General features: G+C 38.7%; 1 protein-coding gene across 1 annotated transcript in view; it reads left to right on the forward strand.

Moving 5' to 3' along the window:
* rhbdl3 (rhomboid, veinlet-like 3 (Drosophila)) overlaps positions 1–18,996 on the forward strand; it is a 64,382-nt gene extending 45,386 nt beyond the window's left edge. The window contains exons 6-10 of the mRNA XM_088341677.1: positions 2,918–3,066; positions 8,405–8,517; positions 15,631–15,731; positions 16,860–16,920; positions 17,601–18,996. Of these exons, the coding sequence (XP_088197803.1) occupies positions 2,918–3,066; positions 8,405–8,517; positions 15,631–15,731; positions 16,860–16,920; positions 17,601–17,872 (696 nt within the window). The 3' untranslated portion in view covers positions 17,873–18,996. The remainder of the gene's footprint in view (positions 1–2,917; positions 3,067–8,404; positions 8,518–15,630; positions 15,732–16,859; positions 16,921–17,600) is intronic.
* Positions 18,997–23,205: the final 4,209 nt, after the last annotated feature.

Genomic DNA, 23,205 nt, shown 5'->3' on the forward strand with positions numbered 1-23,205 from the left:
CTGGGTGAGGTTGAGCCAAATTGGGTTAAGTATAGAGTTACCAATTTTTTGTTTACATTTTTTGTAAAAGATCATTCAATTTTTACCCATTAATGGCAATAAGTGGTTGACAGCAAACGTTTTTTACAGCTGGAGTCTCAAACACAATTTACTTGGGGGCTGAAGGTACTAAGGTCTGGCTCAAGTTTCGCCGAATTAGGTTTTCCACAAAAAGCCCTGGTAAAAATTTCACTGTTCTCAAATATATTTTCTTTCTCTGCAAAAGAAATTCTGAAGAAACAATAAGCTCTATTCAGAATTAATAAGAAAATAAATAAGTCAGTAAAAAATAAATACAACAATAAATTAAAAAAAACATTAGGAAGAATATGAGAATGAATAAATCAGTACAATTTAAAAAATAACAAAAATACTACTTAAAATCAGCAAAAAACATCTTCCAGTTGAACCCAAAAATGTTTTATCGTTTTGTATTTTTTTTTAGGTAAAATAAGCAAAAAAATACAAATCTAAAACAATGATGTGCAAGTTTTTTTTAATGTTGATTGTAATATGTATTGTAGTGCAATCTTAAACAGTCTTCAACGGAGAAAATACTGTTTTTTTTCCGTGGTATAATGCGCACCTGATTATAAGGCGCGCACCCCAAAATATTCTATTGTGATGTATTTTTCATATATAAGGCACACTGGACTATAAGGTTCATGGAATAAAACCTACTGTAAAAGCTAGGGTTGCATTAAAATAAAAAAATCATTTAAGTTAAAATAATTTAATCCATAGATCATGAATTAGCATTATGACAACTGGTTTCACCACAAAAATGTATTTTAGTAACAAACAGTTAACATCTTAACAACAAAAGAGGGCACTTAAAGACCACTCCATATGTTTCTCAAAGGCAAAGCAGTTACCATACGTATCATCCTTTAAAGACAATTCCAACAAGAGTACATCATTTTGTAGCATTGAAAAAAATCTTCGTTAAAGTAATCATAATACATTTAATACTTACATACAATAAATGTCCAAAGCATTAAAAAAGAGGATTAGCAATGAGCGTTCTGAAGGTGGCATCATAGCTGCCATCCAAATTCAGTGCTTCTCTTTCGTTTCAATTTGGCAACAAACAATTGAACTGCAAACCACAAGAGGGCACTCTAAGACCACTCTAAATGTTTCTCAAAGACAGAACAGTTACAGTATTTAGTATCATTTAATTGTAATTATGCATTTCCAATGTTATCGCCCGTATAAATCTATAAGGCACACCAGATAATAAGGCTCCCTTTTCAATTCATGTCCACTTTGAGGTTATTAGATGCGCCTTACAGCCTGGAAAATTATTATTATTATTCGATATATTTCCCTCTAGCAGCACGGCGGCGCAGTGGTTAGCGCTTGTGCGGCACAGTTCATGTCATGGGAACCTGTCGTGGGTTCAAATCCAGCTCCAGACTTCCTGTGCGGAGTTTGTATGTTCTCCCCGTGCTTGCGTGGGTTTCCTCCGGGCACTCCGGTTTTCTCCCACATTCCAAAAACATGCATTTCAGGTGAATTGGCCGGTCCAAATTGTCCCTAGGTGTGAATGAGCAAATGAGTTGTCTGTCCCTGTGTGCCCTGCGATTGGCTGGCAACCAGTTCAGGGTGTCCCCTGCCCACTGCCCGGAGATGGCTGGGATGGGCTCCAGCCCCCCCCCCCGCGACCCTAATGAGGATAAGCGGTACGGCTGATAAAAAAAAATAAAAATATTTCCCTCTACGACCTAATAAGCTCCTAATGATTACACAAAAAGGAGACAAATGTCATCTGCTTCCAGCTTCTTATATGGATGAGTTTTACAATTACTTGGCTGATCAATGGAAGAAAGCAAAGATAGTGAACAATGGCATCCTTTGGCAAAGATAAAAACAGGGCAATTTCCTGCACTACTCGACACAAGGTCTCACACTGTCCTTGCATATATTCTCAACCTGACATTGCCTCCAACTTGGTCTATTTAATGGAAAGGTGGGGAGGAGGGTGTCTTTGATTGCGTAGATGCATTGCCATGACAACGAAGTGATTTAACTGGGGGGGTTTTAGCACCATATGATTTCACAGCGTCTGTTCGTGTTGAGGTTTCGCTGCTTGACAGGATTGACAGGCGCATTAGTCAACCGCTGCGGGTACTCGGTCGATTTATGATGTGCCGTAGAAACATCCTAAGTAGGGCGAAGTCATACAATTTGCCGGCATTAAACCGTCTCACCTTTAGGAGAAATACACCGTTTTGAAGTCAAAAAGGTTGACTTGCGTGAATTGTATAGATCTTGGGTGTCCAAACTTTTCAGAAAGCAGGCCGGATTTGGTAAACTGAAAATGTGTGATGGCCTGATATTATTTTAACAGTCTTTAATAAATTTACCCTCCGTAAAAGGTTTGCAGTGCTTGGCAATCAGCGTTGCGACCTCGTAGCTCGCCTTTGTAGCATTTTCAATTGACTCGCAGGGTTTCTTAAATAAGCGCTGCTGTGTCGTTAAAAGTAGTTCCCCTTGCTTCACCTTTTCACCTTTTGTAGTGAGCATATTTTGTGCCTCTAGATATTATATTCTTTCAAAACAGCCACAGTCTCTTGGCAAATTAGGCGGACGCAGTTGTTTCGGATTTCGGTGGGGGAAAAAAAGATTTTTACTTGCTGTCATTCAACTTTCCTTTTTGTTATTTACAGTCTCCATTTGTTATTTTGGTAAATAAAATTACAGAGAAGGTGATTATTTTCTATTAGCATGTGTATGGGCCTTTGATTGCCTTTTTAGCATTCGTGCTACTTCGAAAATAAGGCGTGTTGTACCTTATTTCTTGTAAGAAGTCGTAATTACCGAAGGATCGGCTTTTGAAAAATAACATCTTGTATGTATTTATTTACTGCCCTAGGTAGTCGTTTTCTTTTATTACGGATGCCATCTGGACCGCCTGGTTCTGCAGGTGTCCAGCCCATTGTTCCTTAAGAGTCCTCTACCGTACCACCCTCGGCTTCGGGTGCAGGCCTGGAGATATCTCAGCTACATTTTCATGCATACCGGGTGAGTTGTATTGCAAACTACATCTACAGAAAAATATTGTTGTCAAATGAGATCCATTTACGTCAGGCCTACAGTGAATATATGAAAAGAACATTGCAAAGTTTGTCACCTTTTTACTCACTACTGCCACTTCTGGCGTTAATAATCATTGCCATCTTTGTGTCAAGCTGATTCAGGGCACCATTCCAAGACATGCATGTAAATTTGTAATCAAATTACTTTAGAACAGTGGTTCTCAAATGCTCCCACAATCCCGCCCCAATTACAAGCCGAAACCCAAATCAAGAAAAAATCCCACCTCTCAAATTTATTGATGAAAAAATTAAACCAGGAATGGTAGAATAAATTAATGCTTTTTCACAAAATGTAAAATGAAGATCAGCAAAACCTCTTCAAGTAATATTATATCTAGTGGTCAATTGCCTGCATTTTTTATAACATCCAAAACACTTCACCTCAGTGTCTTCCGATATTATTTACAGACTTAACATGCACAAATAAGAAATGAATTTTTTTGAAAATGCAACCACTGAGGTCTATATATACTTCCAAAAAACTCAAATCATGTTTCTTATTGAAGAAACCCCACTCAAAAAACCTAAAAAAAAATAACACTGCACTGATTTTCTCTGTATTCGTGTTTATCCACATACTCAGAATATATTAAACAAAAAGTGCAGTTAAAATTATTAAAGTACAATACTTAACATGAGATTTATTTCTGATTAGCCTATCAATAGATAATTACTAAAAAAAAGAAAAGAAAAAAAGAAAATGTCTATGAAAGTTAAATGAACCTGAAGGTTTTTCTCCTGTCATAGATGCAGCACCAGCTTAACAAGCTTAAGCCAACTGAACTCGAATACAAGTCTACAGTGGGGAAAAATGTCTTCTGGAGTCATAGTCGAAGCATTTTTTTAAAAATATATATAATTCCCCAAACAAATAACCAACAAATAAAACGTCTTTGTTATGTCAGTTGATTTACAGATGCTCTCCTACTTACGACCATTCGACTTACGCAAAACGGTGGATACGAACATTTTTTTCGGAATGTCGAAAAATATCCGGACATTGCTGTGAGTTAGATTTTGTATTGCGTGCACCTTTTTCTGAGTAGAGGACATTACTGTAGTGTTTCTTTCCGCCGCTACCGGCATGTGGCGCTGTGAGAGGTCACGCAGCATCCATCGGCTACTACTTCCTAGTTTGTGTGTAAACACTCTGCACTATATCTCTAGCGCGCTTAGAACTTTGACATTTTTATTATTTAATATCTTTTGCATCCATTCGATATGGTTGGTGTAAAGTGTAAATAAAAGTCGAGCCGTTTCTTTTGAAATGAAAGTGGAATAAGAAATCTTGATGCGGTTGAGAAAATGGTTGGATCGCTTTTTTTCGTCCACTTTTTACCATAGAGGAGGAAGTCGCCTAACTCTTGAAACTTGAATGAAAAGTTAATTTGATTTATCTTTTTAGTCAAGTTATGTTTATTTGTGACATCCTCAATCACAAGGGGTCTCGAAGGGCTTCACAGACCACAGAATGTCAATGCTTAATGTGTAGCTTTGTTTTTCAGTACTATGCTTTATCATTAAGCCTGCTTTGTAACGTTTTAGAGCATACTATTTTATCAAACGTTTATTTTTTAGTTTCAAAACAATACAGGTTACTTATACAAGCCTTAAACATACTTATATAAACCTTAAACATACAAAATATAGCACTGAAGCAACTTATGAACAAATTCAACTTACGAACGTTCGTAAGTAGGGCAGCGTCTGTACCCATTTGTAAAGCAAAACAACCACCCGCCATAATGCGAGCTGTTCCCCGACATATCTTCAATCCAACAACTTATTTTGTCATTTGACAGTGGTATCGTTTTAGTTTTTCAGCCACAGATCCAAAAACCTCTCCAACCATGTCAATAGCTGCAGGTTACATAAGGTCTGCAGCAACGGCGTGGGGCTTTTTAAACTTTGCAATGCAATGTGCCACCTGGTAAGTTGCACGCGGTGGGGGTTCTTGCTCAAAGCACGATCTAAGAAACTTTTTGATGTGCTCAGGTTTTAAAGTCATCTTCTGATGTATTCAACATTGGTGTTGTTTTCAAATGTCGCTTTATTTTTGACGGTTTCATTGCCTCCATGTGCCGGCAGCTCGCTGCGCAAAACACACTGAGCTTTTTGCCTTTCTTTGTCTTCAAAATAATAAAAGCAATGTCACATTCTCTATGTTCTTCATTGTATCTGCTTCACTATGCTCAACATGTGTTAAACATTATCGTTTTTTTTTCCTGTGGTGTGAAATGGTGGGTGTCATCTCTCGTTTGTGAATTTGACCCTCAGTTATATTTGGGGGGGGGTTATTTTGACAAAGGAAACACCTGCAACCCACTTTCAGGTCGCAAATAAATAAATATATAAAATTACCTTAACCTCTTAACGTTCCGCCAGCCTGTTTATAAACAAAGACGTGTCTTCACGATGTCAACAGTCACTGAAATACAATATGTCACATGTCATTGGAAAGCTCAAACATGGGATTCAAGATATGATGACCATTTGAAAATGTACACATCACAGAAACATCACGATAAGTCTGCAAAAAGATACCCGAAAACTATAAAGCCGCTCTGATAGTCAGCTGATGCAACGATTCTTCTCAAACATGGTATTGTTAAATTCAAGACAATCCATACAATTTAACCGTGTAAACGATTTACTCCAAATCAAACATCAATGCCGACAGACAAAGAAGAATCCACTCCTTGTTGTAATCCATCTGTTTCGCCCCACAATTTGTTTTTAAAGAAAATGAATTTGTGAGATCATTTCGAATATGGGCGTTAGCCTCTGACCTTTCAATTCACAACACTCCCGACCAATTGCAAGCTTTTTTTTTCACAGTCCTTAGCCCTCCATAGCCTATGAATCCCTCTATAGAGAAAACAGACATGACCTACTTTGGCTTCAAAAATCTTAAGCCATTAGTGACCAATTCAAATGATGATTGACACATTGGTTAGCCAATGAAACTCCTAAAAAAATGTATTTATTTAAATGTGAGCCGAATATAAACGTGCGTTCCGGAACTGAGGATCTATTTTAATGCGCGGTTATCACGCGCAAGTGTGCACAATCAGTGATTGACTTCTGGAAAGAGAGGTTAAACATTTACAAATCTTTTACAATGTCTAACAATTGGCCAAAGTAAAATACACGGTTGCCCTGGTTTTAGAGCTGTAAACTGGCTGTCTCCAAATGGTCACTTTTGGAAATGCTTTGACATACTTTTAGAAAAATGTGTAAAAAACAGTTTGGTTTTTGGGATCAAATATGACCTTGGACCAGGTAAGGGTTCATACTATTGTCCCAGCTGTTTTTTAGCTAAGCTAGATACCCATGCTACACTCTTTTGCAGGCATGTGATTGCAAAAAAAAAAAAAAATCAGGCCAGAATAAAAACCTTCTCTTTCAGCGTGTTCCAACTTAGATTAATGTTTAGCTTTCAAAAGAGACCAACACCATCCATATTGGCCAAACATTTCAAGAACAGCATTCAATTTACTTTGGGTACGTATTGGAATGGAATTTAAGGCAAATTTTACACGGTTGTTTATGGGTAAACGAAATGACTTTGAGTGAGCAAGTGGGCGGATATTGGTGGTACCGGTTTTGCCTCAAACTAGAGGTCATCCTTTAGCAGTTATCTGATCTGTGTGTTGGGTCAGGCTTTCCCGAGATAATCGATACTCGCTATGGTCCCTCCCCTGATCATTGAACCATCTCACAGCTTGTCTCTTTGCAGGCGGTGGTGGTGATTTTTCATGCACTAAATAGATTATTGGCACACTTGGTGGAACTGGTTTGTTTGCATTTTTATTTCTTTATTTTATTATTTTGTGTTCATAGCTGCAGAAGGGACTTTGTCTGCTCAATGCAGTTTAAACAAGTCAACTTTAAGATTCATACTCTCGATATTTACTGCTACTTCTACATGTCGGATTGCCATTTATCCGTCAACGAACATTAAACTGAACTAATGTTTTAATACTAGCAGTGAATAAGAGCAAGATAAAAACAGAAAAAAGAGTACATATTTAAGGGCAGCTATGCTTTAGGATTTTGGACACAGATAAATGTGTCACCGCTGCTAAATCAGGTTTGGAAGGAAGGACGCTGCTGCTGTGAAGGTCGCACAACCACTCTTAGTACAATATATCATTGGCAATGATGTGTATGTACGATTTGATTGAAGTGATTCTATTTAACTGCTTTAACAATATATTTGGGTAACAACAGGCACTGTGATTCCTGAAATGAGGAATGTTATAATGTGTTTGCCATCCATTTGCAAGTGAAGAATCAAGATTTAAAGGGGATTGATTTAAAAACACTAAAAGTTAAATGCAGCCCTCCTAGTTGAAACACAGTTTGTTAAAACTTCCTTTCAGAGTACATTTATTTATTCATTTATTTTTATGAAAAAGTTTCACTATTTTGCAATTTTCTGCTTTTTTTTAAGAATAATGCAATCACTCTACATAAGACATTTTTTTAATAAAGTATTGATCCATGAACTCATCATTTCGATTATTTTATTTATTTTCACCATTATTTTTCTAGTTAAATTATCTTAATGGCAGATATATTTTGCTCATTTTAGGTATTATTTTTCACAATTTACATTTTTTTACGCAATCATTTAGCTCCATAATGTTTAGCTGATTTTCAGTATGGTTTAGTGCAGTAGAAATATGCTTAAAATGAATGAGATTATCTTATTTGGGATTGATAAATTCGCTAATTTCAACTATCATTATCATTTTTATACAAAAGAAATTGCATATTATTTATAGTCTTACTATATTTAATAATGTTTCAAGAATTTTTTTTATTTTACTTAAAATTCTTAAAATAGTATTTATTGTTTCTGTTTAGCATTTTTTGAGAATTCAGTAACATTCTCAATTTACTAAAATGAATTTAGATAAATCAGATATTTCTCAATTTTTACCTTTTATTTTAAGTTTTTTCGGCGGGGGTTAGGTAAAGAAGTAATACTTAAAATAATAATCTGTTGGAATATCAATATTTTTTTTTATTTTATATTTACTTACTGGACTATTGCAGAAAAAAATATTTTATCTGGAAGAGATCCTCAACACTTGACAATAGATTTGACTATTGATTATTCATCAATTTGAGTGTACAGTACCAACAATTACAGATGACCTCAAACTGGATTGCCCAACCAATTCCATTGAATTTTAATACCTACTAATATATTTCATCAATCAATTATTCTGTGTGTGACTCTGTCTATGTGTCAGGTTTGAACACCTGAGCCTGAATATGGCCATGCAGCTGCTGGTGGGAGTCCCTTTGGAGATGGTCCACGGGGCGGCCAGGATCGGACTGATCTACGCATGTGGCGTGCTGGCAGGTGGGTGTGTCAACAAGCGTCGCATGAACGCATAATAATGTGCGCCCATGTTCTCAATTTCTCATCACACACTGAAATCAAAGCACAAAGGTCTCACCTTTTCGACCTAATTGCTTGGGCAATCTGTTTGATTTTCAGCTACCAATCATGTGTATGTGTCATTGACAGATGGCTTTGTCTTGATTCTTTTTTTGTGGAGTGGGGGTGTCTTTTGGGGGGTTAGGCATTGCTCCTTAAAAGCCCCCCTTGAGATGCTCAATAGCAGGGGAGAAAACCGAGCTTAGTCAACGGAATTCAGCCCCAAAAATGATTGATGAGTGACTAGTTCACTCATAATTAATCGTCTATGTAAATAACACTAGCATTATTATGAAAGAGTGGATTTGGATACTCTTGATTAGCGTTCAGACTCTTTTCTGTCTGTGTTTGAATGTCTAACTGCAATTGAATACAATGAACTTCACTAATGTTGACGCTCTCATTGCAGATTTAAAATTAGAATTGTTTTTATTGTCATTGACAACAAAATGATGAACATTTTTACTACATAAGATGTGGCACTATAGGAAAAGCATGTATTAAAAAACAAGAACGAAATAAGATGAAAGATAGCATGAAAATAGTAAATATTTACAAGGTTCCGTACTTTACACACTATAAGGTGCACCGTATTGTAAGGTACACCTCGTGATATATTTTTCATATTCAAGGCACACTAGACTGTAAGGTGCATGGAATTAATTAATTAATTACATAAATACATAGTTACATAAAAAAATAGATACATTTAAATTATAATCATTTATTTCATAAAACAATAATTAACATTATCACATCTGTTTTCATCACTCAAATTAATTCTAGCAACAAACATTTAACATGTTAAATAGAAGAGGGTACTCGAATACCACTCTATATGGTCCTCAAAGGCAGATCAGTTACTGTATCCAGTATCATTTAACAACAATTTAAACAAGAGTATGCAAAACAGTACCATAAAAATCTACCCGGTAATCTAAAACTAATTTAAGTAATCACAATAAGTTTTATATTTATGGACAATTTTTGTCCAAAGCAAAACAAAAATAAAAGAGGATTTGCAATGAGCGTTCAAAAGTTGGCGTCCTAGCTACCGTCCAGATTCAGTGTTTCCCTTTTGTTCCCTTCTAGTAACAAACAATTAACGTGTTAACCACAAGAGGACACGCAAAGACCAGTTTATATGTTTCTCAGAGGCAGAACAGTTGCTGTATCCTGTAGCATTTAATTGTAACGATGCATTTCCAATTTCATCAACCATATTTTTCGGTATATAAGGAGAACCGCATCATGAGTCACACTCATTTTCTGGCCAATTTGAGGTTTTTACAGTTGTTCTTTGAGACTGGCCCAACTGTATCAGAATCATATTGCAATGAAAATAGTGCAACGACAATAGTAGCAAAAATATTTAATATATAAGAGTAAAGGAATATAAATATACATTTTTCAATGCATAGGCAATATATTTTTTTCATAGTTACGTCAAGTAAAGGTGTAATAAAAAGGAGGCTGACACACTAAGTTCTGCTATCCACTAATTGCTAACATTCGCCACTGAGGGCGCTAGTCGTTAAAGCAAACCTTAGCGGCGCTTGACCTGCAACTACTTACAGCCCTGACATTACTTGTTGCACTTTAATAACACTTGGGTCAATCTGGCCCATTTTATTGGGTGGTTTTGTGTAAAATGGAGCAATTATTTGAGTTGTGCTGAACAAAATGATACAGACTTTTAAGTGTAAAATGAACCTTTGTGGGCAATGTTATTTCAATCTCTTTTTTTTTTTAATCTCTTGTGCAAAAAAACTCAGACATTTAACAATTTATGGAGATGGCGGTGGTTGTTTTAATAAAATGTATTGAAAAATATATATGAGGATGACATTAAAAATATATATATATTAAGATATGCATTTTAATTTCAACTTAAAAAAACAAATATATATTTTACGGGTAGTTGCAAACATCATTTTTTTGGAAGGTTGTGTAGAGCAAAAAAGACCTTTCCTTTGTGTTTTAGTATAGAAACGACTTAAAATTGTTGTGTATTTTCACAAAAACAAAAAAAAAACAGATTGCGGGAGGTTCAAAACAATTGCAGTCTAAAAGTTCACCAATTCAATACTTGGGATGATTTGACCAAACGTCCTGTGTTGTTTTGCTGAAACAACCTCCTCAAAAATGTAAACTTTTATCTTTTTATACAAGAAAATTATGCAAAAAAAGTGTTTGTTTTTTTAAAAATAACAATATCCAAAATTGATTTATTTTATACTAAAGAGTCTGGGTTATTCGTTAACCCCAACCCAAATAGTTGGTTCGTCTTGTATAAAACAACCCCAAAAATGTGTCGAATTGACTTATTTATTGGTTTGGTCACATTTTTGGCCCACGTGTTTTTAGATTGTACCAATTACGAGTTGTTTTTAATATAAATCATCACACAGGACATTACGTCAATTCCGTCAAAATATCCGATTGGTCCAAAATGGACCCAGACTTGAATTATCTTTGATTCAATTTCTTTGTGTGTGCGCCAACGCTAGAAGCTAGATAATCATTGTTATGAAGAAAAATTGCACTGAATTGACAAATGGAAAAATGCTGCATCAAGAGTCAGATTAATATTTATGTAATCGTCTCCGTCCCTACTATCTCCCACTGTGTGATTGTTCGCATGTATGAGTGCAAGGCTCTGTAAACTGACCCCTCCACCACCACCACCACCACCCTCCTGGACACCAGCTGAAGTGTCCTGTGCGAACTAAGCCCCGGGAGAAATGAGCATCAATCAAGTCCGCTGTTTTAATTAGATATCGACCACCGAGGGAGAGAAGAGGGCGTGCTGTCGTATTGAGCGTCGGCTTTTGAGTCTAGTCACTAGTCGTATTTCCTCTCAGACAGCAACCTGATCAACTAAATATCAGTGTAATTGGGTCTTCATGTTTTTTATGGTCCTTATATGTTTATTATATAGTCATTACATGTGTTTATTTTATCACTTATTGACAGCTGACTTTAACATCCTCCTATAAAGTTGAATAATACTGCTTTGTTCATGTGCATACATGGGAAACTAATGAATCAAGTGTCATAATTTTGAGACTACAGAGCGCAGGTGATTAAAAGCTGCGTGCTCTGATTAAAAAAACGAAACTCAGTTTCGTCTTTGCACAAGCCGCCCTGGAGTTAAAGTCGCAGGCTTCAACAGCCATAAACATGAACTTATTCACGTCCATTTCTTACATTTTTAGCCCGACGAACATGTGGCGCAAACTGTGTGTGTAATTTGGGATGTATGGATTTAAAGACAGAACGCAAACGGCGCCATACCCAGCATGCCGGACGCCGGGTTCCGTTCTGGTCGAAGTTGTTTATCGCACGCTGTTTTGGATTATACGACCGTTCAAGGTGGTAATTCCAAAGATCAGCACATATTCTTTTACAACTGTGGCGAAAGAAAAGGGCTGCGTTGCATAAAGTGTGAGGCCCTATACAAGACGGTGCTAGGGCAACCATACATAGACTCGTGCCAGATAGCTGCACAGATGTGGAAGTTGTGTTTTAATGTTGTCATTGGTGGTTGCTGTGGTACTGGAACAAATTGAATTAGCTTGTTATCGTTCCTTGAGGATTTGAGAAAACTTCAGCGAACTAACATTGACCCTGATTATGATCTATGACTTCCATTGTTGTTAAATTCGAATGTATAAATTGAGGGATTGATTTGTGGGTGAAAAAGTTTATCGCGAGTATGTTTTGAATATTCAATAAAATACAGACGGTCCTCTAGTTTCGACCATTCAGGTTACGAAAAACGGTACATACGAAAACATTTTTCAGAGTTTGTATTGTGTGGACCTTTTTCTGAGTACAGGACAGTACTTTAGTGCCTCTTTCCGCCGCTACGGGCGTGTAGCGCTGTGAGAGGTCAGCCAGCATCCACCTCCAAGAAGAGATCCGGCTTCCTCCTCCTAGTTTGTGTGTAAACATTCTACACTGTTTCTCCAGCCTGCTAAGATTTTTGACATTTTTATTGTATAACATCTCGTGCATCCTTTCAATATGGTAGGTGTAAATTGTAAAGGAGAGGTGAGCCGTTTCATTTGAAATGAAAGTGGAATATGGAAGCTTGGTGTGGTTGAGAAAATGGTTGCATCGCCTTTTTTCGGCCACTTTCTACCACGAAGGAGGAAGTGGCCTAACTCTTTAAGGTCATCTTCCAAAAGTAAGTTAAACTAAACTTTTTGTATCTTTATAGATCATATTATTTTAATAAATGTTTATTTTTCAGTACTAAACGATACGTGCTTTGATCTCCAAAAGCTTCTCGAGGTTAGTTTACTTACCACCGTTACAGTGTGTTTCCTTTTTGCCTTCTCCACCTTTTAGGTAGGCAATTGTGTTTTTTCCTGTGTGTATTTTGCCCCGTGTGATGCTGTTGGTATAATATTGTCCGGATAGCTCCCCGTTAGTGTCGGGGATGCAAAAGGCTTCCAGATTTGTTTGGTCCGGGTTAGCCCTGTTAGCAGTTGGCTAGCCTGCCGTGTCCATCTGTTAATTCCCAGCTTGGTTCATGTGTGTTACTGCATCCGTTTTTCGTTGTTGTTTTTTGGGTAGCCTGGCTGCTTACTGGATGTTTTCAGTTGGCCAGCCTCACGTTTTCCCGCCGATCAGTCCGGGTTAGCCTTCTTTAGCAGTCGGCTAGCCTGCTGTGTCCATTGGTCTATTTATGGCTAGGTTCGTGTTTGTTGCCGTGGAGGTTTTTTGTTAATGGGCCCTGTAAAACCTGGCTGCTTTACTGCATGCTTACGGTCAGCCAGCCTCCCGTTTCCCCTTAGATCGGTCACAGTTAGTCTTCTTTAGAAGCCAGGTAGCCTTCTGTGTCAATTTTTTTTATTACCGACTGAGTTCGCCCCTGTTAGCTCTGTGTGTGTTATTTTTACCAGTTTTCCCCATTTCTTGTATAACTGCACCCAACTGCGACACAAGGTGTAGGCATTCCCCACAAAAACTACTAAAACTTGGCTTCACACACTCCTAATCTATCCGACTAATTAAAATGTAAACTAATATGGTGACTGACTTGTGAGGGTGCCAGTGTATCTATGACTACGTCACAGAACAGGAAGTCAAAGATGAAGCAGGATGTCTTCAAAATGCATTATCTCAGAAAATAATTGGAATAAACCGATGAAATATACATATTGATAAAACCCGAACATATGTACTATTTTCTCACCTATGCATGTTTTAAAATTAGGATATCCATTCGAAATGGAACAATTCCGCATCTACACAACACAGGCAAGCAGACAACGGCTCAGCTGGCACTTAGATGGGGGTCAGGGCAGAGGTTAGAGGCCAAGTCGGGAGTCATTGAGTGGTCGATGGCTCTCTGTGCGAAACGCACTCATGTTCCTTTGTGTGATTTGATGAACTTGTGTGTTGACAGTTGAAACACGGATGGGGACAAAAGGCGAAAGCAATAAAAAATAACCATGCTATTTTAGGTTTTGTCCTTTTCTTGACACTGTTTGATACATTAGAAAAATACAATTAAATGGACAAGTCGGGACTTCCGGGGAAGTGTAAGGCCTGGATCTAACAGCATGGTATCCTGCCCCGTCTCCCCTGGCCGCTGCTGATGTACTAATTCCACCGTGAAGAGCTTTGAGAGGAAGATCAGCTCATCTTTGTGCAGGTGGCTATGCCTGACCCGGAGCTTGAGTAACATTGCCCTTTTCGGCCACGACATCAAGCTGCAACTCCCCTTCAGAAGTCCAGCAGAAGAGTTCAAGGTTTCCCGGGCCAGAGAAGTCCTGCTTTACCGAGATTCAACAGACGGAAAAGTCTCTTCAGCAGGTGTAGAGGTCAGAACAGGGAAGAAGAGACAAGCCCAGGAGGCAGTAGAGCAGGCTGAAGCGAGACTGCGGCATAGCTCGCTGGTGGGAACTGTAACTACAGGCCGGGCTTGGTAGGAACCCAAAATCCGGCTACAGCAGATCCAAAGGACAGGAAAGGCGAAAGCTTATTCAGGACAAGGTTCACGCTGAGGTACAAGAGAAGAGCTTCAGCAGAGGGGTGGGCACGAGCAAGCAAGTGGCCTGGACAAAGTTGGGAGTACATTGCTGGCCAGAAGTTCACCTGGACCAAACTTTGGAAAGCGGAGCCTAACCACTTCAAATTCCTGACAACCTGTTCACCTGGGGCCTGATAGATTCACCTGTGTGTAAGCTTTGTCAGTAAAGAGGATCATTTGAACACATCATTAACTGTTGCTCAAAGGCCTAAGCTATAGGTGGCACCATTACCAGGTCCTGCGGGCAATAGCAGACACTGACATTAAGCCAGCAAGCAGCAACATCAAACCCGAAGCACAATTTCTCTTGTCCGAGCCTTTAAGAGTGTTGAGGCCCATTTTTTGTCATAAATAATGGTTTGAATCCAAGGTGCATGCAAAGTTCTTTTGTAAAATTGTCATAAAATACTGCAAACCACACCCCCTACATTGCATATTACCGAATTTTATTGCAATATGTATTCTGTGTAGCACTATTTAGATATTCTATATAACCCGCTTCAGTGGGCATTTGCACGTCACACTGGGTGTTTGTATATTGTATTCTTTTTGCTTTATTATTGTATTGTTCTCAGCTCAGGGATGCTGCTGGAAATGTGAATTTCCCTTTGGGGATGAATAAAGTATCTATCTATATATCTATCTATCTATCTATCTATCTAAACAAGGATCAGTGCAGACGGCGCTGGGCAAAAGAGTGATGATGAATTGGACTTTGAAGGATGTTAAATAAATATTGTAAATTTTATGTTGATATTGAGTTCATAGTTTAATCATGACTCCACGTATTCATCAACATTTGTCACTGAGCTAAGAAAAAGTGATACAAATTTGTATACCGATCTAAAATAAAGATTCATGGGTGCTCGTTATACATGAGTGTGCGTTATACACAAATACATACAGTAATCATAAATTCATTGCAATTCCCAAACGGTGTCTAAAAATATCCAGATCCCTTCATTTTTGAATCATTTTGGTCTCTGCAGGGTCCCTGGCGGTGTCTGTCACGGATATGACTGCTCCTGTGGTAGGCTCGTCCGGCGGGGTGTACGCTCTGGTCTCTGCACACCTGGCCAATGTTGTGATGGTAATGTGTGTGTGCCTTTGTGTACTAGTAGATGATTATCACATCACTCATTGAGCTTCTTTATCAAAGAAGGTTATTTTTGGTTCAGCAGGTGCGGCTCACTCCACACATACCCACATTTCATAATATTTAGTGATGTGAAAGACTTTAAAGAGCTGTAAAGAATATATAACTTTTTACTCATGGCCGCAACCCTTATTGCATTCTCTTTTGAGCTTGCTTATGATGCGCGTTCACTTATGAGCCAAATGCATAAAGTAAACAAAAATGACGCCGTACGTTGTATCGCAATAAATACAACAGGGGGACTGGATTGCCCAACCAAACATAATCTAGTAAATTGGCAAGTCTTTCATCCAGCGCTACCTGAGAAAATTTAGGATAACTGTGGCCATGTTCGGGCAATTGCAGGGTTGAGTTACAAGGCCATTCGGAAGTGCGCACTGGCGTTGAATGCATATCCCCTCCTAAAAAATTAATATACCTGCTATTTTTGTTTAGAAATAACTTATAAATCCCTTTTTGGTCATATTTTGCTCTCATCCGTATGCTGCAGGCACCAAAATTAATAATCCATGTGTAACTGCAGTGCTAGTATACGTGTTTTTTAGGTTAGCTGACAGCAATTAATTATCTTGGGAAAACATTATTTTTCTCTAAATTATTGTTTTTCGATGTTCGTACAGTCACTTGATGGTAACGAGCAAACTGCTCAACTGTACACAACGGACAGTGTTACTTTGATAGCTATTATGTTACCTTTCAAGCAAATGTAGAGCAAATGGTGAATCCTGCATCAAACACCAACAAACAACAACAAAAACACACGGGGGGGGGGGGGGGGGTGGGGGCTGCACGACGTCACTCTCCTACACCCCGCCCCATGCTCTCCATTCCTCCTACCTACTGTGTTCCGCCTGGAACAGCTTTGCTAAAAGTAAAATAAAAGCTGATCGGCGCGGTGGAAAAATAAGCATAAAAGCTCTTTGAACTCAACTTGGCATTATTAACACATGCTTAATAGAATACATGTTTGACTTTCAACCTTTTAGAAGTACACCTCACTTGGAGCCCCCCACCTTTAATTGTTTTTCATCATGTTTGTCTTACATTCTCTTTCTTTTATAGAACTGGTCTGGAATGAAGTGTCAGTTTAAGTTATTCCGGATGGCCATGGCTCTTGTGTGCAGTAAGTAAGAGTTTTAGGGCTACCCTGACTACCATTTGAACACCTGAGTAGCCCGCAGACCTTCGGGCAAGTAGCTTACCAGTATGCGGGCATTGTGACAGTCTAGGAAATTTGATATCCAGCTGGAATGAGAAATCATTGAGATCAATGTATGTAAAGCTGAAGATTTAGTGGTTGACTGAGCCCATTTTAATCCTATTTCTAATAATTATTACCCGGTTACAAAATAATAATAACATAGTAATAACTTGATGAGTTCTTATATGTATCATTAATTAGCAACAAAAAAGTAGCTCTCAGCTTCAAAAAGGTTTGCAGAGAAAGACGAATTCTGAAAATTAGCAAAATAATAAATAGATTATGGTTTATTTTCAGTTTAAAATGTATTTTAATTGAATTTTATTACTTGTTAAAATATATACATTTCAAGTTGTTTTTTTACAAATGTATCAATACCTTATGATATAATATTGCTTATTTTTAAGATTATTTTTAAAATATTACTCATAAAAGACATTGAAAATAAAACATGGCAAAATCAGTGAAATAATACTTTTCCCCTATTTATTTTTAACAGGTGAAGAATTATTATTATAATATGTATTCTTTTACATTGTAACAGTATTATGAATGTTAGCTAGCCATATGTTTTTTTTTGTGTGTCTTCTGCCCACTCGCAGTGAGCGTGGAATTTGGCCGAGCGGTGTGGCTGCGCTTTTACCCGCCTGCCTTTCCTCCTTGCCCCAACCCCAGCTTTGTGGCTCACCTGGGTGGAGTTTTGGTGGGTCTCACGCTAGGTGTGGTGGTACTGCAGAACTACGAGCAGCGACTCCAGGAACAGTCCCTCTTTTGGATCTTCTTTTGCGTCTACGCCTTGTTCGTGCTCTGCGCCGTTTTCTGGAACATTTTTGCCTACAGCATGCTTGACGTGCGGTTGCCTCCGTCACCCTGAGACATGGACCCCCCTTTGTTTCTTTCTGTCGATTGAGTGTACGAGTCTCCTCAAATGCGGACTTCAATGTCATGTGCAAAGATGCTTTTATCTGTTTTTAGCCACTTGCCGACGCCTCTCATATAAAATTGTAAAACCACTCTAGATTGTCATCCACCCTTACAAAAAGAGGTAAGATCTCAAGCCCAAGTCATAGACGACCTGACCTGAATTTTAGCCAAATTGGGTCTAAAATGTCACTCATTACATTCTGGTAGGGCCGGGCTTACTTTTGCTGATTTTTGTCTACTATCCAGCCGACATTGTTCTTTTTGTCCTGTCTATATCTCTCTCTGTTTCTCTCTCTCTTTCTCTCCTAAGTTGACGCACTTAATTCCTAAGGACGTACTGCTGCTGTGGTTTATCGCCCAATTTTCAACTCGTAATGACGAATGGCCTTAAAATTGCAACTCTTAAAAAAATTCTGTCAATGATGGAAAATTGTCGGTTATTGGATCCTCTTCAGGCACAGAATATTTAAAAGACAGACTTTATTTTTGTTATCATAAATCACCTCTACTACTTCTGAGTCCTCACAAATGAATTAAGAATTTTTAGGGTTTGCTCCATCCATCCATGCGTCCATCCATCTATCCGTTGGCTTGCGATGGCAGCAGCCTTAGCAGGGAAGCCCAGACCTCCCTATCTGCAGCCACTTCATCAGGCTAATCTGGCGGGATCCCGAGGCGTTCCGAGGCAAGCTTTAAGACAGTCTCTCCAACGTGTCCTGGGCCTCCTGGTGGTAGAACATGCCCGGAACACCTATGGAGGGAGGTGTCCAGAAGGCATCCTTATCCAACTCAACTGGCTCCTCTCTAAGCAGAGGAGCAGCGGCTCTACATTGAGTTGCTCCCAAATGTCTGAGCTTCTCACCTTATCTCTAAGGGAGAGCCTAGCCACCCTTCAGAGGAAGCTCATTTCAGCCGCCTGTATCCGGGATCTTGTTCTTTCAGTCATCACCAACATGTCATGACCATAGGTGAGGGTAGGAACGTAGATTGACTGGTAAATTGACAGCTTTGCTTTTCGACTCAGCTCTTTCTTCACCGCAACGGACCGATACAGGGTCTGGATCCGCGCATACAGGGACTTGATACGACTGTGCGGTACCCTATACTCCAGGAGCACCCCCAACATGAGCGAACACCATACCCAAATCCACAAAACACATGTAGACCGGATAGGCAAACTTCGGTACACCCTCAAGGACCCTGCAGAGTGTGTATAGCTGGTCCACTGTTCCACGGCCCGGCAAAAAAACACTGCTCCTCTTGGATCCTACGTTCGACTTCCTGTTAGACCTTACCAGGGAGGCTGAGAAGTGTGATTCCCCTCTAGTTGGAACACACTCTCCAGTGTGAAGTTTGCATGTTTCCCTAAGCCTAGGTGGGTTTTCTGGTGGCACTCAGGTTCTTCACCCATTCTACTAAAAACATGCCTGCAGGCTGTTCGGTGACTGCAAAAATTCCCTAGGTATGGATGTATGTGTGTGACTGGTTTAATATCTATGTGTGCCCTGTTATTGTCCAGCATTCAGTCCAGAGATAGCCCACTGCCCGATGTCTGCTGAGTTGGGCTTTAGCACCCTCAAGAATCCTATTAAGGATAAAATTAAGATAATTTAATCTTTCTTTTCTGCAAATCACTGCTGGAGCCTTTAAGTCACACTTGGTATAGTTTACTTTTAAGCATAGATTAATCCACATCAGTTTGTGCTATTCTCTTTCGCCATTACTTTTAGAACGGTGTGATACATGCCTCTTGAGTAATCTTCAATAGTGATAAACGCCACACTACATAAAAAGTCCGATATTTTTAAAAGAAACACAGTGGTCCCTCTACATATAAGCTCCTCTCGTTACAAGAAATCCTAGATACGAGATGTCTTGTCAAGCAAAAATCTTGCCTGACATACGAGAGAAAATCCAAACGAAGGGAATTACCAAACGTTACGACTAGTGACCGCTCCCCTCAACTATCAGCTCGTCGCAGTTAGCACGTGCGTTTCCCACCCTACAGACCTGATCCCGCGCGCTGTGTTATTTATTTTTAATCGTGCTTGCTCATAATCCCTAACTCCTCCACCACCACACATACACTACCATTATAAACCAATGACTTCTTCCATGTTCCATCTCAATAATGTCATCTTATTTATATTACTGTATGTTCATGCTAAAATACTATTTGAATGTGTTTTAAGTGATCGGTAAATTGTGTTTAATAGCTAATTATGGTTAACTTGAATGATTTGGGGAGGCCGGAAACAGATTAATTGATTCTCAATTATTATGGGGAAAATTCAGTCAAGGTATAAGAGATTCTTGATCTGGGAACAAATTGATCTCGTATAAACTAGAGCCACTGTATGTTCAAACCCTAAACTAATCTGTGTCCTTTGAATAACATCGAAGGAATGATAAAATTCCTCTAATTTTGAACTCTTGGTAGTCAAACAGCCTCTAGAAAGCAGCCATTTTTCAGGTGCCAGTACCTACATCTTGAAATAAGGTCACTATTGGGACCGCTACTGGTATCGATCTTCACCTATTTCTATTTTAAATAATTATCCACTGCAAAGCATTGAAATCGGCTGTTTATCTTTACAGAAACACTGTTCATGTTTGCAAAAGCCATGTGGTTTGGAGGTGTCCTTTAAAGTGGAGCTTTTGGAAATATGTGCCTGGTTTGGGCCTGACGTCAGCAAAACGCTTGGACCAGCTTAAAGTGCGTTTACAAATAGAGGCTTTAGGCCCGTCTGCTACTTTGGCAGGCACTGGTCTGCCTGTTATTTTTTTACCCGAGGATTTAGATTTATAATTCATCCCATGTTGACGTCGTGTCTAAGCCTCAACCTGAAATTGCCTACTAAACTGTGTGAAAAAACACCTGCACAACTCTCCGTTTTTTTTTGCATTTTAAAATTTTCTTTTATTGCACTTTCACATCAAGAAATGAGGGCAACTGTTCCATTTGTATGTAAAGCTTCTGAAAATGAGTTGAACCACATGCATGAGTCTTTGATTTTGTGTGTAACAACTGCACCAAAACGTGTATACTGCTCTATACACAAATACAAGTGCCATTTAGAATTCTAAGCTTTCTTGTATGATGCCAAACTATTGTGTTTAGAGATTGTGAATGTCTGAAAAGCTGTTATTTAGTGATGGTATCGCTGTAGTATTACGACCAAACACACAGATGTTACTTTGACAGGATGAATTGGTGTAAGTTTACTATGATACAAATATTGCAAATGGATCAATGATTATGTTTTCATGCAGGCAATAGTCCGATTGGAAATGGTATATTGGATTTCAGTAGCAATGCGAATAAAAAGCCAACATGCCAAGAGACAAACAAATAACCCAGTATATCTATTTGCAAATAGAAGTAATTTCCACATATAACTTTTCATCTAAAGGGACAGTGTATTATTTGACCACTAGATGTCACCGTATTGTGTTGTGCAGCTGAAAACGAGTGCTAAAAAGCACAAGGAAGAATACAAACTACGGCGACTCAAAGTGATACAGACTGTTTTTCTTCTCACTTTTAGCCTAAATGTGTGCAAGGTTTTTGTTTTTGGAGGTTAGCCGCAGCAGCAAGATTTCTGACTGTTATGACAGTTGTTCCCGATCTACGAGTATTTAAAAATGTGATTTATTTCATTGTTCGGATTTTTTATCATTACTTTTCATTATTAGTTTAATCAATATTGTATTTAATTTTTTTTAAGTTTTTTTTCTTTATATAATATAATATGCATTGTCCCTTTAAATGACGGATGATTTTATTCATGTCACTCACCAAATTCAACCAAGTACTGGCTTGGTTCCTCCACGTTCCAAACCTGAGCTCCTTTGCTGCGTCTTGTATGTGGCTAGCTAAAAGCAAAGACTTACACTAAAGATGGACGGATACGACTGTGACATTTACTATATTTAGATGGATACAACTGTGGTAGCTTGCTAGTGGGGGCGTAAAATAAAACTAAAATTTCCAGCATAAATCAACCAATACACAATGCATTTTTGGCAAAGAAGCTAGAGTTTGCACGTAGCGTTCGCCTATGTACTACAAATCCCATGGTGCTTTAAGGAATAAAAATATCCAGATTGAGGAAGACTGCACACACACACACAAGCAATCAGATTACCCAAATATGTATATGAGCACAAGTAATGGGAAAATGTGAGGACCAACTGAACCCTAGCACTCGATATCATCACAGTCGGACTAAGACCTAATCGGAATATAGTGCACGTTTGCATGGGTGCACATAATCAGAATACTAGGAATATTCTTTTTCTAATCTAATTATTGCCTATATGTAAACATACCCAATATATGTCCCCGTCAAAGCATAATATAGTTGTTTTATTCATTTGAACTGAAAAGTACTGTATTTTTCAACTCTCTTTACTCTGGTAACTGCTTGGCGCAAACCTGATTGTTGCTTATTTTAAACACAGCTTAATGTGTTTGCTGATTTTACTCTAAGATATTTGTATGTAGAGTGCATTGTGTGGTCTGTCTGCATTGTACATAACTTGTATGCAACTTATTTAAATATGAGTCAAAGATAGTCTGTGTGTATTATCAGGGCTGTGACATAAAGATGAGGAATACTAATATTTTAACAATGTGGATATTTTGTAGGTTTGATATGTGCATACCGGAATTCATTAAAAACTTTTATACAGAAAAGAATTATTGGTATTTATTTAATAACCAACCTATGCCCGCTCCTTTGGCGCCAACTGCCTCAGACTCTGATTGGCTCCCTGTCCCTATTTCAACACACTCCTTTCTGTCATCTGTTGTCAGTCCGTCTGCGAACCTCAGCTTACTGTAGGCAAGCTTTTTCAACCCTGACTCCCACCTGTTTTTGCCTCCGTCTGTTTCCCAACTTCGACCCGTTTTTTGATCCTGACCACATCTACTCTCCTCTCCTGGCTTTCGACTTGTCTCCGATCCTGACCAGGTTTTTTGCTCTCCTGTCCCGGCTACTAACCCGTTTTTTTCTGTTCCCGACACCACCATCGCTCGCCACGGAAGTCCCACTTCTGCATTCAGCGCAACCTGCTTCCCGCGGCCAGCGATCACCGGATCGTGGGTGCAACCCTTCCTTCCAATAAAACAGAGAAACGTAAACGCAAGTGGGTCCTGAGATCAAACCTTACTGTGTGGAGTTTGCATGTTCTCCCCGTGCTTGTGTGGGTTTCCTCCGGGCACTCTGATTTCCTCCCACATTCCAAAAACATGCGTGTCAGGTTAATTGGCCGGTCCAA

The sequence above is a fragment of the Urocampus carinirostris genome, chromosome 8 (genome assembly GCF_059441175.1).
Source record: "Urocampus carinirostris isolate Australia breed hairy pipefish chromosome 8, RoL_Ucar_1.0, whole genome shotgun sequence".
Taxonomy (NCBI): Eukaryota; Metazoa; Chordata; class Actinopteri; order Syngnathiformes; family Syngnathidae; genus Urocampus; species Urocampus carinirostris.